Genomic DNA, 13,052 nt, shown 5'->3' with positions numbered 1-13,052 from the left:
GAGGAAGAGATGAGAAATGGACAGAACTGAACAAAACCGACCTGAATGTTCCAGTTCGGTTCTTCCCTTGTCTGAAGGACATTTACATTACATTTACGGCATTTGCCAGATACCCTTATCCAGAGCGACTTACAACGTGCATTCAAGTTACCATCGATGAAGTGATCAATTCCGGTTCACTAGGACCCCAACTATGAATACATGTATTTAATTCACTCTGTTGTAGATTCTGTACAGAAGTCAGACAATAAGAAAGTTACAAGTTAATCTAAATATTCTCTAAAGAGGAAGGTCTTGAGCTGGCGTTTGAAGGTGCTCAGTGACTGAGCTGTTCTGACCTCGAGGGGAAGTTCATTCCACCACCGAGGGGCCAAGACGGAGAAGAGTCTATATGAATGTTTTCCTTTTACCTTTAGTGATGGAGGGACCAGGCGAGCAGTACTGGAGGCTCGGAGTATACGAGGTGCAGTGCGAGGTGTAATAAGGGCTGTGAGGTTGTATGGTGCTACTCCATGTTTGGCTTTGTAGGCCCGCATCAGTATTTTGAACCTGATGCGTGCAGCTTCTGGGAGCCAGTGGAGGGAGCGTAGCAGAGGGGTGGTGTGGGAGAATTTGGGAAGATCAGTCATGCTGCTGCATTTAGTATGAGTTGTAGAGGTTGGATGGAACATAGTGGTAGACCAGGACGAATGATGGCCTGTTCCATCCTCAGGAAGGGAAGAGAAATGGACAGAACTGAACAGAACAGACCTGCATGTTCTAGCTCGGTTCTTCTCTTTTCTGAATGATAAATGATGGCCCGTTCCGGCCAGAGGAAGGGACGTGAAATGGACAGAACTGAACTGAACAGAACCGACCTGCATGTTCTAGCTCGGTTCTTCTCTTTTCTGAAGAATGAATGATTGCCCGTTCCGGCCAGAGGAAGAGACAAGAGATGGACAAAACTGAACTGAACAGAACCGACCTGCATGTTCCAGCTCGGTTCTTCCCTTGTCTGAAGGACAAATGATGGCCCCTTCCATCCAGAGGAAGAGACGAGAAATGGACAGAACTGAACAGAACCGACCTGCATGTTCCAGCTCGGTTCTTCTCTTGTCTGAAGCATGAATGAGGGCCGGTTCCAGCAGAGAAAGGGACATGAAATGGACAGAACTGAACAGAACCGACCTGCATGTTCCAGCTCGGTTCTTCTCTTGTCTGAAGCATGAATGAGGGCCCGTTCCAGCCAGAGGAAGGGGAGAGAAATGGACAGAACTGAACAGAACGGCATGTTCCAGCAGACGTTTTAAGTCAAACGGCGCCCTCTAGCGTCAATTAACCTAAAAACATAAAATGGCGACGGCGGCTTTAAAAAAAAAAATCACCTGTCAATAATCAAGGCTTCTAATTGGCCGTCATTAACATCGCAACTCTTTTTTTTTTTTTTTATGGCCTTTCTGAAGTCTGCGCAGTTCGCATGTGAGGAAAACTCTTCTTCTTTCTCTCTCTCTCTGTCCCTTTTTTATCCATTCCTACCGTGATAGCCGTACGAACTGCCCCGACTTCAATTCCCGTCAACTCCGCTTCTTCGCCCGAGTGTCCGTCTGTTTGTTAAAATATATATATATATGTTTTGTCCCCTCTGCTGCTGCCAAGCTGCTGGAGATGATCGCGGTCCGTCCAGATCCCTCCCGCGCCTCCCTGACCCCGTCTGACCTGTCCAGCACCTCCTCCAACGGGGACCAGGTCTGCGTGTCCTGGGGTGAGGGCTTCAGAACATCCACCTCCGCTCAAAAGTCTTAACGTTCTGCATTTTCCGGAATCAGCACTGATTAATAAGTGATCGATTTGACGCCAGTGCTCAGTCAGTTTATGTAAGCGCTGCAAATGAACATATTTAATGTGCGTCTTCGTATCGGTCTGCAGTGCTTTTTACTTTTATGCTCCATTATTGAGGAGGTCTCAAAAAGCAGCCTTGACTTGTCACGCCGTGGACTGCGCCGTATCTATCTGCCACCAAACCAGCCCAAAAAGACCCTGTTGCACCTCAGAGCTCGTGATGTTCCTCAAACCCATTCCTGGAGCATTTCTGCGGAGTGTCTGTGAGCGAGGACCCTGCCTTCAGGGAATTTAGTTTCCGCGAAGGGCCGTACGTGGTCCTTTTTTAGGTTTGTGGTGTGCGTCAGGCTACCCAAGGCTTCACACGCAGGAGATTACCCAAGGCATCATTGTTGCCGCCTTCGTTTGGTGCCACACCCTCTTCAGGTACTCGCCCAGGCCACCACGTGACTTTTTAAAGACCAGGCAACCTTCTTCCACTGCGCCTTTTTGTATGGGCATATCTGGTGCAGTGGGGGCCTAGCGGTTAAGGAAGCAGTCCGGCAAGGTGCTCCCCGGGCGCCTGTCATGGCTGGTTAAATGACTTGACTTCACTTTCATTTAGAGACCTGGTCTTTAGATAAGCAGTAAAATACACAACAAAATGTGGTGCGTTGCGTGGTCTGTGTTTCAGAACCAGCATTACCTTTTATTTCCAGGCTACTAGTTTTATTGTACTGGACGACACTGGCCAGCTGGTATTTCGGCACAATGACCGTCCCTCAGCCCGTCACCAGCTCACCTGTTTTTCTTCCTTGGACCACTTTTGGTTGGTCCTGTCCACTACAGACTGGGAATTCCCCAGAGGTTTTCAGTTTTGGGGATGCCATGACCCGTCCATCTGTCCATTCACGCTTCATGCCACACATACAGTACAGGCCAAAAGTTTGGATACACCTTCTCATTCAATGTTTTTTCCTTATTTTCATGACCATTTACGTTGGTAGATTCTCACTGAAGGCATCAAAACTATGAATGAACACATGTGGAGTTATGTACTTAACAAAAAGTGGTGAAATAACTGAAAACATGTTTTATATTCTAGTTTCTTTGCTCTGGTTACTGCTTTGCACACTCTTGGCATTCTCTCGATGAGCTTCAAGAGGTCGTCACCTGAAATGCTTTTCCAACAGTCTTGAAGGAGTTCCCAGAGGTGTTTAGCTCTTGTTGGCCCCAATCGCCTTCACTCTGTGGTCCAGCTCACCCCAAATCATCTGGATTGGGTTCAGGTCCGGTGACTGTGGAGGCCAGGTCTCCACTTTTTGTTAAGTACATAACTCCACATGTGTTCATTCATAGTTTTGATGCCTTCAGTGAGAATCTACCAATGTAAATGGTCATGAAAATAAAGAAAAAAACATTGAATGAGAAGGTGTGTCAGAACTTTTGGCCTGTACTGTATATTTTTCTACTCTGCTCTTCTACTGTTTTAATGCGGTCCATGTTCTGCCATGACAATTCAAGTTTCCTGCTTATGTGGTTTTTAATAAAGGATTATTATTTAATCTTGAAAGCATATTTATATTAGCAATGGCAATTTCCCAGGCCTCATAGCTAACAACGGTACTAATTTATTTTAATTAACTTTTTTTTTTTTTTTCTCATAGATTTTTTCTTAACTGCACCTTTAGTTTCAAATGGACACGTGGGCTTGATAGACCCTAATTTAGTTGTGGTCTGTGTTTTGCTGCATGTCCTACACGGAGCAGGATGTGAACTGAGCGCATCTCGGAGAACCTCCGTGTTTCAAGTCGAGGACGACCTCATGGAGAACCAGTTCTTTGTCAAAACGGTAAGTGCTGCTCTTTTTCTGGTCCCGGCGCCGCCTTGATTGCGGGCAGGAAATCGTTGGTGTAACGCGAGCGCTGGGCAGTCCTCCTCTAAACGGTTTTAAAGCACAGCGTGTTTGTCACCGTCCACCTGGAATATTTCAAACTTGCCTTCAGCACAACCACACGAGCAGAATAGTCTTTTTATTAAATTCTATGTTTTAATTTTTGCTCTAACGTCTCTGTGGTGCCAACCTGTCCTCATGGATGCTGACAACTATGAACTTGGCTTTTTGTGGCGCTCATGACGTCATGGGGAATGTGACATTTCTCCTGTGGGTCTTAATGGTGTTGCGCTTGCTGAAGGTGTTGATTGTGAAAGCTCACGCTGCCAGTTGTGTGGTGCCCTTTTTTCCCTGTGTGACCATAGATCTGTCTGAGCGCAGAAGCCACTGATGAAATGCATGTGGTGGCAGTATGGGACGGCATTGTGGGAGTCAAACCAATACCCATCGCCACTCTGCGCCACAGTATGCCAATGGTGAGTTGTTTTTTTTTTTTTTTTTTTTTTTCCTCCCTGTCTGATTCTGATTTTGTCAGTGCCTTTTAAAGTGTACCTCGCCCAGAATGCATAAATCTCTGATTTACATTTACGTTCATGTCGTCTAGAAGACACCCTTATCCTGATCGACTTAAAATCCGTAGTTACAGGAACAGTCCCTCTGGAGACACTCTGTGTCTTGCTCAGGGACACAATGGTAGTAAGTAGGGATTGAACCGGTGACTTTTTTTGTAGTGACTAAATAACCCCTGTTCACCTTATTTCTTCTAGGTGAGTTTCCCTGGCTTGGAGCTTATGCCCCCCATCACGTTTGAGCTCACTTCTGGAAGTGGTCCTGTCTTCATCTCTGGCCAGCATGTAACATGTGAGTATGTGACTACCTGAGGTTCTTCATGAAAGCACATTTAACGATTAAGGGCAAAGTTGCTCATTTCAAGAATGTCAACACTGCATTCACGAAAGCTTTAAAAAATCTGCCGTCACCATTGGTTAAAGGCCGTGGTGGCCTAGCGGTTAAAGAAGCTGCCCCGTAATCAGAAGGTTGTGGGATCAAATTCCGATCCGCCAAAGTTGCAACTGAGCACGCTGCTCCCCGGGCACCTGTCATGGCCACTGCTCACTACTGCTCAACCGGCAGGCCGTCCACTGAACCATCACTGTTCAGTTGCTAGACAACACTGGAACTTTTTTTTTTTTTTATTTAAATATAGGTTTTAAAGTATCAATTTAATACCAAGACCCTCTTGAAGCTGTAACATCAGAAGTGTTTCAGCCACTTTATGCTTCATTACAGTGGGTCTTGAAATCGCTGAAGAGGCTGAGGAGGAGGCGGCATAATGCCTGCAATGAGAGAAGATACAATGGTGTTCATTATCAGAAGTGCTCTTTGGTCTTCTAAGCATTCGAGAGAAGAACCGGACTTACGAGTGACTGGACCTTATAAATCCGCCCGTGCGCCACATTACAATAGCCCTGTACACGCACTGCCGGAACCACTGCCTGCTATTTAGCTGGAATAAATGAACAAGTTTCTTGTTAAGGGGGCCATAATGAATGTGCTGTCAAATCTATGCCAATACCTTGAAATTTGTGTTTTGTGTTTCTATTATGGTCAGACTCGTGCATATGGAATTATTAAAAGAAGCTCTTTATATTCGTTTTGAAATAAAGTATTTGGGGTTTTTTTTGTTGCTTACCAAATGGTGTTTTTTTTTTTTTTTTTTATTTTGTTTTTTTTATTTATATATAGTCTGTTTCGTTGAGTACACGCTCAGTGCATTAAGTGCATGTACTGCCCTCGCCCACACAACACCCAGCGGCGATGGTACTTTTTGGAAGAAACTATTCCCCTTACGCAGTTTGTCGGGAAACACTCCCATCAATTAGTCTCCAGGCAACCGTCGCCCAGCAACGCAGCGTAAACAAGCCGCTCGCTTGCAGCAGCAGCAGCAGCAGCAGCAGCAGCAGCCATATCTGCATCTGCAGAGAGAAAGAGGGACGAAGCCGGGCGCCGACGACCATGCGCGCTTTCCTCGACACGCCGGCCGTTCCTCCCACGCAGCAGGCCAGGCTGCTGGCCGCCTTCAGCCGAGACGCGCACCCGGATAGAGTTTACCTCGCCGGTGGAGGTGGGTGGTTCTCGCACGAACGTTCCTAGTATCTATTAAACGGGACTCAAATTTGAACCATTTGCATGCACAGAGATTCAAGATTTAAGATCGCTTTATTGTCAGTACAACAGTTATACACACTTTGTATTGAAATAAAGTTTTGCACAGACCCCCCCCTTTAGTGCAAATCATAAAAAGAATGTGTATATACAATCTAAATACACAACCAAATGTATTTATTTATTGACCATATTGTCTGTGGATGCACATTTCATTTTCTATATTCATATTCTAGCGTTCCCGTAATGATGAGCCACAGTTAAGTAGATATATTCTGCCGTAGGCCGAAGTTACGCTGCGCCTTTTACACAAACTCACTTGTGACTTTTGCACCGACTTTTGCATCGTAATCAGAAGGTTGCTGGGTCGAATCCCGAGCCACTGAGGTGCCACTGAGCAAAGTACCGTCCCCACACACCTATCAATGCTGACGGTTAAAAGCAGAGGACACATTTCGTTGTGTCACCGTGTGCTGTGCTGCAGTGTTTCACAATGCCAATCACTTCATTTTCACTTTAAACCTATGATCCAGTCCAATCCCACACTGGCAGTGTCTGAGCAAAGACATGCTGACACGATGTCTGCAGTAGATGGAGCATTTGTGTGATGTTGCAGAGAAAAACGACACTAAAACACAGAGGCCACACCTCCCGACATCTTGGTGCTAATTTTTAAAAATATTTTCATTTTTAACATGATGGGCTAGGGTGGGGTTGCCCACCGTATCTATGTTACATGGTTTTGTGCAAAATGTTTACTTGATTGCATAATTTTCCTGATGAATGTGCATATTTTAATTGCCTGTTTATCTTTAATGCAACTGCAGAACATCTGAATGAAGAGGGAAAACCCACTATACCGCCAATCGTATCCCAAATAAAGCAGCAAATGGGGACCGATCCTACCCTCATCCCAGAATACCCATCTGCCCTTGGCCTCCCGGAGTTCAGCAGAAGGGCCACAGAGCTCGCACTGGGCAGAGAGAGCCGGGCTATCACAGAAAACAGGGTAACCGATGATACCTTGTCCTATAATCAAACTATGCAAACAGACACCATCCTATCTCACCACAGCACATCTGGCGTGTGTGCAGTTTACTTGTACAGGAGAACAAATCGCTTCTTTCTCGCCGGTGCGAGGCAAGCACGCGTAAACCAACAGCCGGTGCCAGGCGAGCAACGGAATGATTTACTGAGTGCAAACAAACCCCGTGCGATAAGCAGAAAGACCTCACATATTGAACCAAGAAAGGGGCGGCTACCGCGGGACGTCAACCATTTTATGGTGGGTGGCCGTTCATGTCACCAGTAACAAATTGCACACGGTGCTCAGTGATCACATCTTGCAGCTTGACACGAGGGAACATGTGTCCTGTTGAGACCCGAGCTTTAGTATGGAGTGTAATTTTCTTTTTCCCTTAGCTGTTTGGGATTATTAGGACCTCATAATAAAAAAAATAAAATAAAATTCTCAAAATATCTTATATAATGTTTACAATAAAACAATAATAGTTGTTAATAAAGTATTATTAAACTTTGTCAAATTCTTATACTGTTTAAAACCTTTAAGTAAAACTTTTAAAACGAATTAAAAATTCACAGGTTTCACAGGTTTGCTGCGGCTGTCTCGTTTTCTTTATGTTTGTGTAGTGCTTCTCTGACCACTAGAGGGCAAACCAAAGGTCCCTGAATGAGGACAACAGGTTTAAATTTAACAGCATAAAATATTACGGTAAAGGGAAGTCGAAATGTAATGTCCCCATATGAGGGACAACCTCACACTAGATGACTATACGAATAATAAAGTGGCCAAACATCTTTGATGCTCCTCGCTCGCTGTGGATAGTTTTCTTGAGTTATACTTGAGTTATACTTAATACTTCACTCAGACGTTTGTCATGTGATGTGCTGCCGTTTTTGCCTCAGCTAAAGAACGTTTTCCATTCTCTGCTCCCTGTAGGTGCTGGGTGTTCAGACGGTGGGCGGTGCTGGGGCCGTACGTCTGGGGGCAGAGCTGCTCAGACGCTGGTACGACGCGAGCTCCTCCTGGCGTGGGCCTGTACTGCTGTCTTCTCCCTGTGATGGTGGGCAGGTTTAGTAAGAATAATTATAACTACAATATGCTATTGAATTGTAGCAATAAAAAAAATGATAGATGAAGTGAAAGACACTGGCACAAGGCTGGATATTTTAGGCACAATGGATGCCGAATTGTAAAGCATAAGGTGAATTTGACTTTGAGAAGGCCAGATTATGATGTTGCTCTAAAAGAAAGCATCTTAAGTAAGTACGTTTAAGCACTGTTTCAACATGGATAATTATGTACCGTACCATAACTTTACAGAGTCACTGGCTGAGATACTTGAGGCAGCAGGAATCGGGGAGCTCCGTCAGTACCAATTCTGGGATGCAGAACGTTGTGGTCTGTGTGTGGAGAAGTTGTTGGAGGATCTGAAGGAGTGTCCAGAGCAAAGCGTCATTGTCCTGTCAGCCTCTGCCCATTATCCTACAGGGGTCGACCTGTCCCAGGAAGACTGGAAACGGGTTTCTGAAGTCATGCTGGTACAGTCCGGTATCACACTTATCCACATTATACAGTGTTTAAAATGTGATGTCTGTGTTCTCCCTGAATCACTCGATTTCCTGACACATTCACACACAGATGCGCAGACACTTCCCTTTCTTCCTGATGCCGGCTCAAGGCATGTGCAAAGGTGACATTGATCAGGATGCCTGGCCGGTGCGTCATTGTGTGTCCCTGGGCATGGAGTTGCTTTGTGCCCAGTCCTTCTCCCACAACTTTGGCTTGTATGGTGAGAACGTTTGTCACTTTTGGGACTGATGCATTTCTGAGCCATAAATGTAAACATATCCTGCCATTGTTGTGTGTAGCATACTGAAAATGTGGACATTGCCTTTCCAGTGCACTTCCGGCTCCAGAATGCAGCTTTGAGTCTTCTGTATGTTTGGACTACAGGTCCACCATGAGCTATGATTTTCTTGTAATTTGTGGTGCTTGATGATTTTGTGCTTCTTCTGTCCTCCAAAGATCCATAATTCAAATGTAATTAGCGTGTCATCTGTCTGCATCTTTCTATTCTTTTTATTTATATATTTTTTTCATTTGGGTTGATTTGGCTTGATGCAAATTTCACATTGAAGACAACACAACAGACCTCTATAATAGGGAGCTCTTTGATTGCCTTAAAACAATAAATATTTTTCTGAATAAATACTCAATTATAATGTAAGGCAATTTGATTTTCTGATCCTTCTTAAAATTATCAGTGTAAGCCGTGTACTCTCAATGAATTGTACCTGTTCTTTTTAGATACAAATTATCTTGCAAACAATCATTCATTTCAATATAAATATACCCTCCAAAACAGTTGTCCTAGCAAAGTTACAACAGTGAACAGTGCTAGATAATTTCTGTGTTTCATCAGAGTAATGAACCTTTGAATTGTGTGTCCTGACTCTTCACAGCCTGTTTTGACTATGTTAAAGCATAAGTGGCTAAATATAATGCTGACCTCTTCGCAGAGCCATCAGAAGTAATTTAATCAGTGTTAAGTGACTGTCAACCCTCTGTTTACCCACTCCTCTGTCCCTCTCTCTCCCTCTCGTAACCATAGGAGACAGAGTTGGACATCTCCTTTGTGTTTTAAGAGAGAACTCACTATTGCTTGCAGTTCAGTCCCAGGCTGAGAAACTGGTCCGAACCCTGTGGTCCTGTCCATCTGTGGGCGGGGCTCACGTTGTGGCCACGGTGCTTGGTAATCCTGCTCATTTTGTTGAGTGGTGAGTATAAAAACAATCGAATAATTGTATACTCTAATAATTAGATAGATAGATAGATAGATGTAGACACACAATATATAGAACATTTGCCGTTCACATATGCTCAGGTCGACAGTTTTGCCATCATCTTCCATCACAGTGACAATATGACATTTGTAAAATATGTGTATTTTTTTATATTGCTTCACTATTCTGTGACCTGAATTTAAAAGAGCTGGAATTGTTTGAGGTCCTTAAATTAATCATCTAAGTTTTCAGGCAGGCTGGCATTAGAGGGGCTGTGGAGAGGTGCATGCTGGTCCGCGAAAGTCTTAGGGAGAAACTGAGGCTCCTGGGAAGCACAGGTCAGTGGGATCACCTCATAAAACAAGGAGGACTGTACTGCTCCACTGGGCTCAATGGTGAGGAAAAAGCAAACCTTATTTATTTTCTATCACCGTCAATAATGCAGGTCTTCCTTAAAATGAGGAATTCTTTAGATCTTTTACTTTTGTGTTCATGTCCCCATTATTGTGTGCTAATTGAACAAGCGAAAATGTTGTTTTTAGTACTTTTCATCATTTAATATTCTCTACTTTACGAATTTCCTTACCGACTCTCCCTGAGTGAATTCATCTTGTAATCTTCAACAGCAGTCTGTCGAAGGTTTTATGAGGCAGCCATGTAGAAAATTAGACCATTAATTACCGAGACTGAGGCCTTTTCACACATAAAGTTTGGAATAAAAAATTCCTGTAACCGAATCATGTCGTACTGATGTGAATGGTGAATGGAGATGGGATTTAATTGCCAGTGCCTGTGAATGCCATTTCATTTTTAAAAAATGTTTTTTTTTTTCAGATCAGCAAGTTGAATTCCTGGCCAAAAGGAGACATGTCTACATTTTACCGAATGGTTGCTTGAACATTAGTGCGATTAATAGCCGCAACCTTGACTATGTGGCAGAGTCCATCCACATGGCTTTAACTTCTCCTTTCTGACCAACAGATCAGTCAGTCCACTTATAAACTTTAAGGACAAAACTGTCTACAAAGTTCCCCTAAGGCCCTTTGGAAATAGAAAAACATAATATATTTTCTCTCATCTAATTATCAATGCTTTTTATACAACAAACCCATATTTGTGGCAGGAGGGCATGTCTGGTGAATTAATGATTCTCTATAATGGACTTTCTTTGTATTAGTGCCCACACTAATAATCACTTGTACGTGTTTAGCGTAGTAAATGAGCATTGCATCAAATGTCATTTTGCTTGAATTCAATATCTGGACATTTTAATTTGGTTGTTTGTAGGTTGTAATTGGTTGCAAGCTGTAATTTATAATAAAAAAATGTGAAACATTTGTTTGTCTGTTGATGAAAAAGAAGAAAAAGTGATTAGTTGTCAAGTTTGTTTCACTGTACGATGCTCAAGAGAAATAAACCTTTGCTAGAAGTCTCATTTATGTTAATTCTCTGAAGGTTTGCTTTATGATTGTATGCATTAAGAAGTTATTAAGACATTTTTCTAGGTACGTGCCATGTGCCTTGTGCCCTGTGCCCAATCATCCCAGCATGCAAATCAGCCCCATCAGAACAAAAATATGAATATGATCCCTGCTAGTCTTCAGCTTTTTGCTTATGCGAGTGTGTGAATAGGCTGTTGATTTTCGACAGTTTGGATGACTGAAAAGTTTTTCCATCATTTGACACATAATTATCCAGTCAACTATGCACCATCTGTCACTCGCTATTGCTGTTTCATTCCTTTTTTTCATGATTTAGTTTCCTTGTGTGGAAAATAACACAATGTGGACTAATAGAGAGCAAAATAAAATGTCATCACAGTCCCAAAGCTGCAGAAAACATCCTCCTTATTTCATATCTTTGCTGAAAAGCAGGGGGGGTTACATTTTGATTCTGTCCTGTAGTTGTCATAAGTTTCTCTCCATGGCACCAACCCAATGGTGAAATTTCAGATGCTGTTGCCTGAAAGAATCAGTGGGGAGCTTCTGGGAAACATGTATTCATCTCTGACTCCACTACACAAGAATCTCTTTACAGCTGCCATCCAGCCATTCATATAACTTGAGATATATGAGCAGAGCAGCAGGGCATGTGTGCACAAGAGATCACAGCCCCCCAACAAACAAGACAACGGGGTTTGTAGAGCAAATGAATCTTGCACTAAATCAAGCATTAAACTCTAAGCCAAGGTTGGCAAAAGACATGCTATTATTATTTATTACTGCATTAAATATGTTTGTAGGACAGACGTGTGTGTGTGTGTGTGTGTGTGTGTGTGTGTGTGTGTGTGTATATATATATATATATATATATCCGATCAAAAATAAAATGCAACAAAGAAAAATAAGTTACCATCACAAAATAAAAAACGATATTTATTATTTCACCTGCAGAGGTGAAATATTGTTGTCATTGCATTCAAAGGGCTTTAAATCTAAGATAGAACTATATTTAAATTGTCATGTTATATAAGCAACAGATTTAAACAGTGTAGTGCATAATTTGTGAGACAGAACGTATGCATATAACTGTAGCTGTGAATAGGTAACCTGGTGAAGTAGTATATTGAGTGCTGAGTAGAATGGCAATAAAGTTCAGGATAAATACCATCTTAATGTAGTTTACATTATTGGTTCATTCTGATAATCTTTCATCATGTCTCATCATAACCTCTTTCAGCCACCATTTAGTAAGAATAATACTATTATCAGTATGTATTATCTTTCACAGTCTGGCTATTATTATTATTTTATTTATTTATTACTTTTGTGTACTTTTTTTGTGTGGGGTCTGACCTGTGATCAGGATGCAATGGAGACAATCCATTGAGACAGGCAGTGACGATTATGCATGATGTTCACACTCACAACCATACCACAAGTTACACTCTCAAGTGGCGGCCTAGTGGTGTGACCCCGTAATCAGAAGGTTGTCGTTTGAATCGCGATTCGCCAAGGTGCCTCTGAGGTGCCGCTGAGCAAAGCACCGGGTGCCTCCCCGGGTGCCTGTCATGGCTGCCCACTGCTCACTGAGGGTGATGGTTAAAAGCAGAGCACACATTTCGTTGTGTATCACAATAACAATCATTTCACTTTCTTTCATAATGTATAATTATAAATAAACATGCTTAAGAGTTATTATTATAATAAAACAAGAGAATTATTCTATGCTGTGTTTGAATTGGCACTCTTTGTTGTGAGCCCTTGTTACTTTGGTTTTAATGTTCAGGGGCACTCTGTCCCTGGACAGCAAGCAAATCGATAGCATCTTATGAAGGTTCATTTCACTCACTGGAATGGTTTCTCATTCTACAAGGCCAAGGAGTTTTCTGTATATTCTTGTTTTTTAAGGACAGACTCCTTGCTTTCATCCATTTATCTTATTTTCA

General features: G+C 42.8%; 2 protein-coding genes across 2 annotated transcripts; both read left to right on the top strand.

Moving 5' to 3' along the window:
* The first annotated feature begins 1,644 nt into the window (after nt 1–1,644).
* Nucleotides 1,645–5,025, top strand: npm2a (nucleophosmin/nucleoplasmin, 2a). Its single transcript, XM_028996457.1, has 5 exons — nt 1,645–1,741; nt 3,567–3,649; nt 4,057–4,167; nt 4,459–4,552; nt 4,982–5,025. Exons 1-5 carry the CDS (start codon nt 1,645–1,647, stop codon nt 5,023–5,025), a joined length of 429 nt encoding a protein of 142 aa, XP_028852290.1.
* Nucleotides 5,026–5,615: 590 nt separating this feature from the next.
* got1l1 (glutamic-oxaloacetic transaminase 1 like 1) lies at nt 5,616–11,057 on the top strand. Its single transcript, XM_028996673.1, has 8 exons — nt 5,616–5,816; nt 6,685–6,866; nt 7,818–7,941; nt 8,202–8,419; nt 8,520–8,670; nt 9,493–9,658; nt 9,917–10,059; nt 10,499–11,057. Exons 1-8 carry the CDS (start codon nt 5,708–5,710, stop codon nt 10,636–10,638), a joined length of 1,233 nt encoding a protein of 410 aa, XP_028852506.1. The 5' UTR covers nt 5,616–5,707; the 3' UTR covers nt 10,639–11,057.
* Nucleotides 11,058–13,052: the final 1,995 nt, after the last annotated feature.

The sequence above is a fragment of the Denticeps clupeoides genome, chromosome 11 (genome assembly GCF_900700375.1).
Source record: "Denticeps clupeoides chromosome 11, fDenClu1.1, whole genome shotgun sequence".
Taxonomy (NCBI): Eukaryota; Metazoa; Chordata; class Actinopteri; order Clupeiformes; family Denticipitidae; genus Denticeps; species Denticeps clupeoides.
Note: the sequence above shows the minus strand (reverse complement) of the source record. Positions and strands in the feature narration are given on the sequence as shown.

Excerpts from the sequence above, each read along its gene's own strand:
- npm2a (XM_028996457.1), top strand. The coding sequence starts at position 1,645 with ATGATCGCGGTCCGTCCAGATCCCTCCCGCGCCTCCCTGACCCCGTCT. Across the intron at positions 3,650-4,056 it reads ACCAGTTCTTTGTCAAAACG|ATCTGTCTGAGCGCAGAAGC; the intron begins GTAAGTGCTGCT and ends GTGTGACCATAG. Across the intron at positions 4,168-4,458 it reads TGCGCCACAGTATGCCAATG|GTGAGTTTCCCTGGCTTGGA; the intron begins GTGAGTTGTTTT and ends TATTTCTTCTAG.
- got1l1 (XM_028996673.1), top strand. The coding sequence starts at position 5,708 with ATGCGCGCTTTCCTCGACACGCCGGCCGTTCCTCCCACGCAGCAGGCC. Across the intron at positions 7,942-8,201 it reads GCTGTCTTCTCCCTGTGATG|AGTCACTGGCTGAGATACTT; the intron begins GTGGGCAGGTTT and ends ATAACTTTACAG. Across the intron at positions 10,060-10,498 it reads CTGCTCCACTGGGCTCAATG|ATCAGCAAGTTGAATTCCTG; the intron begins GTGAGGAAAAAG and ends TTTTTTTTTCAG.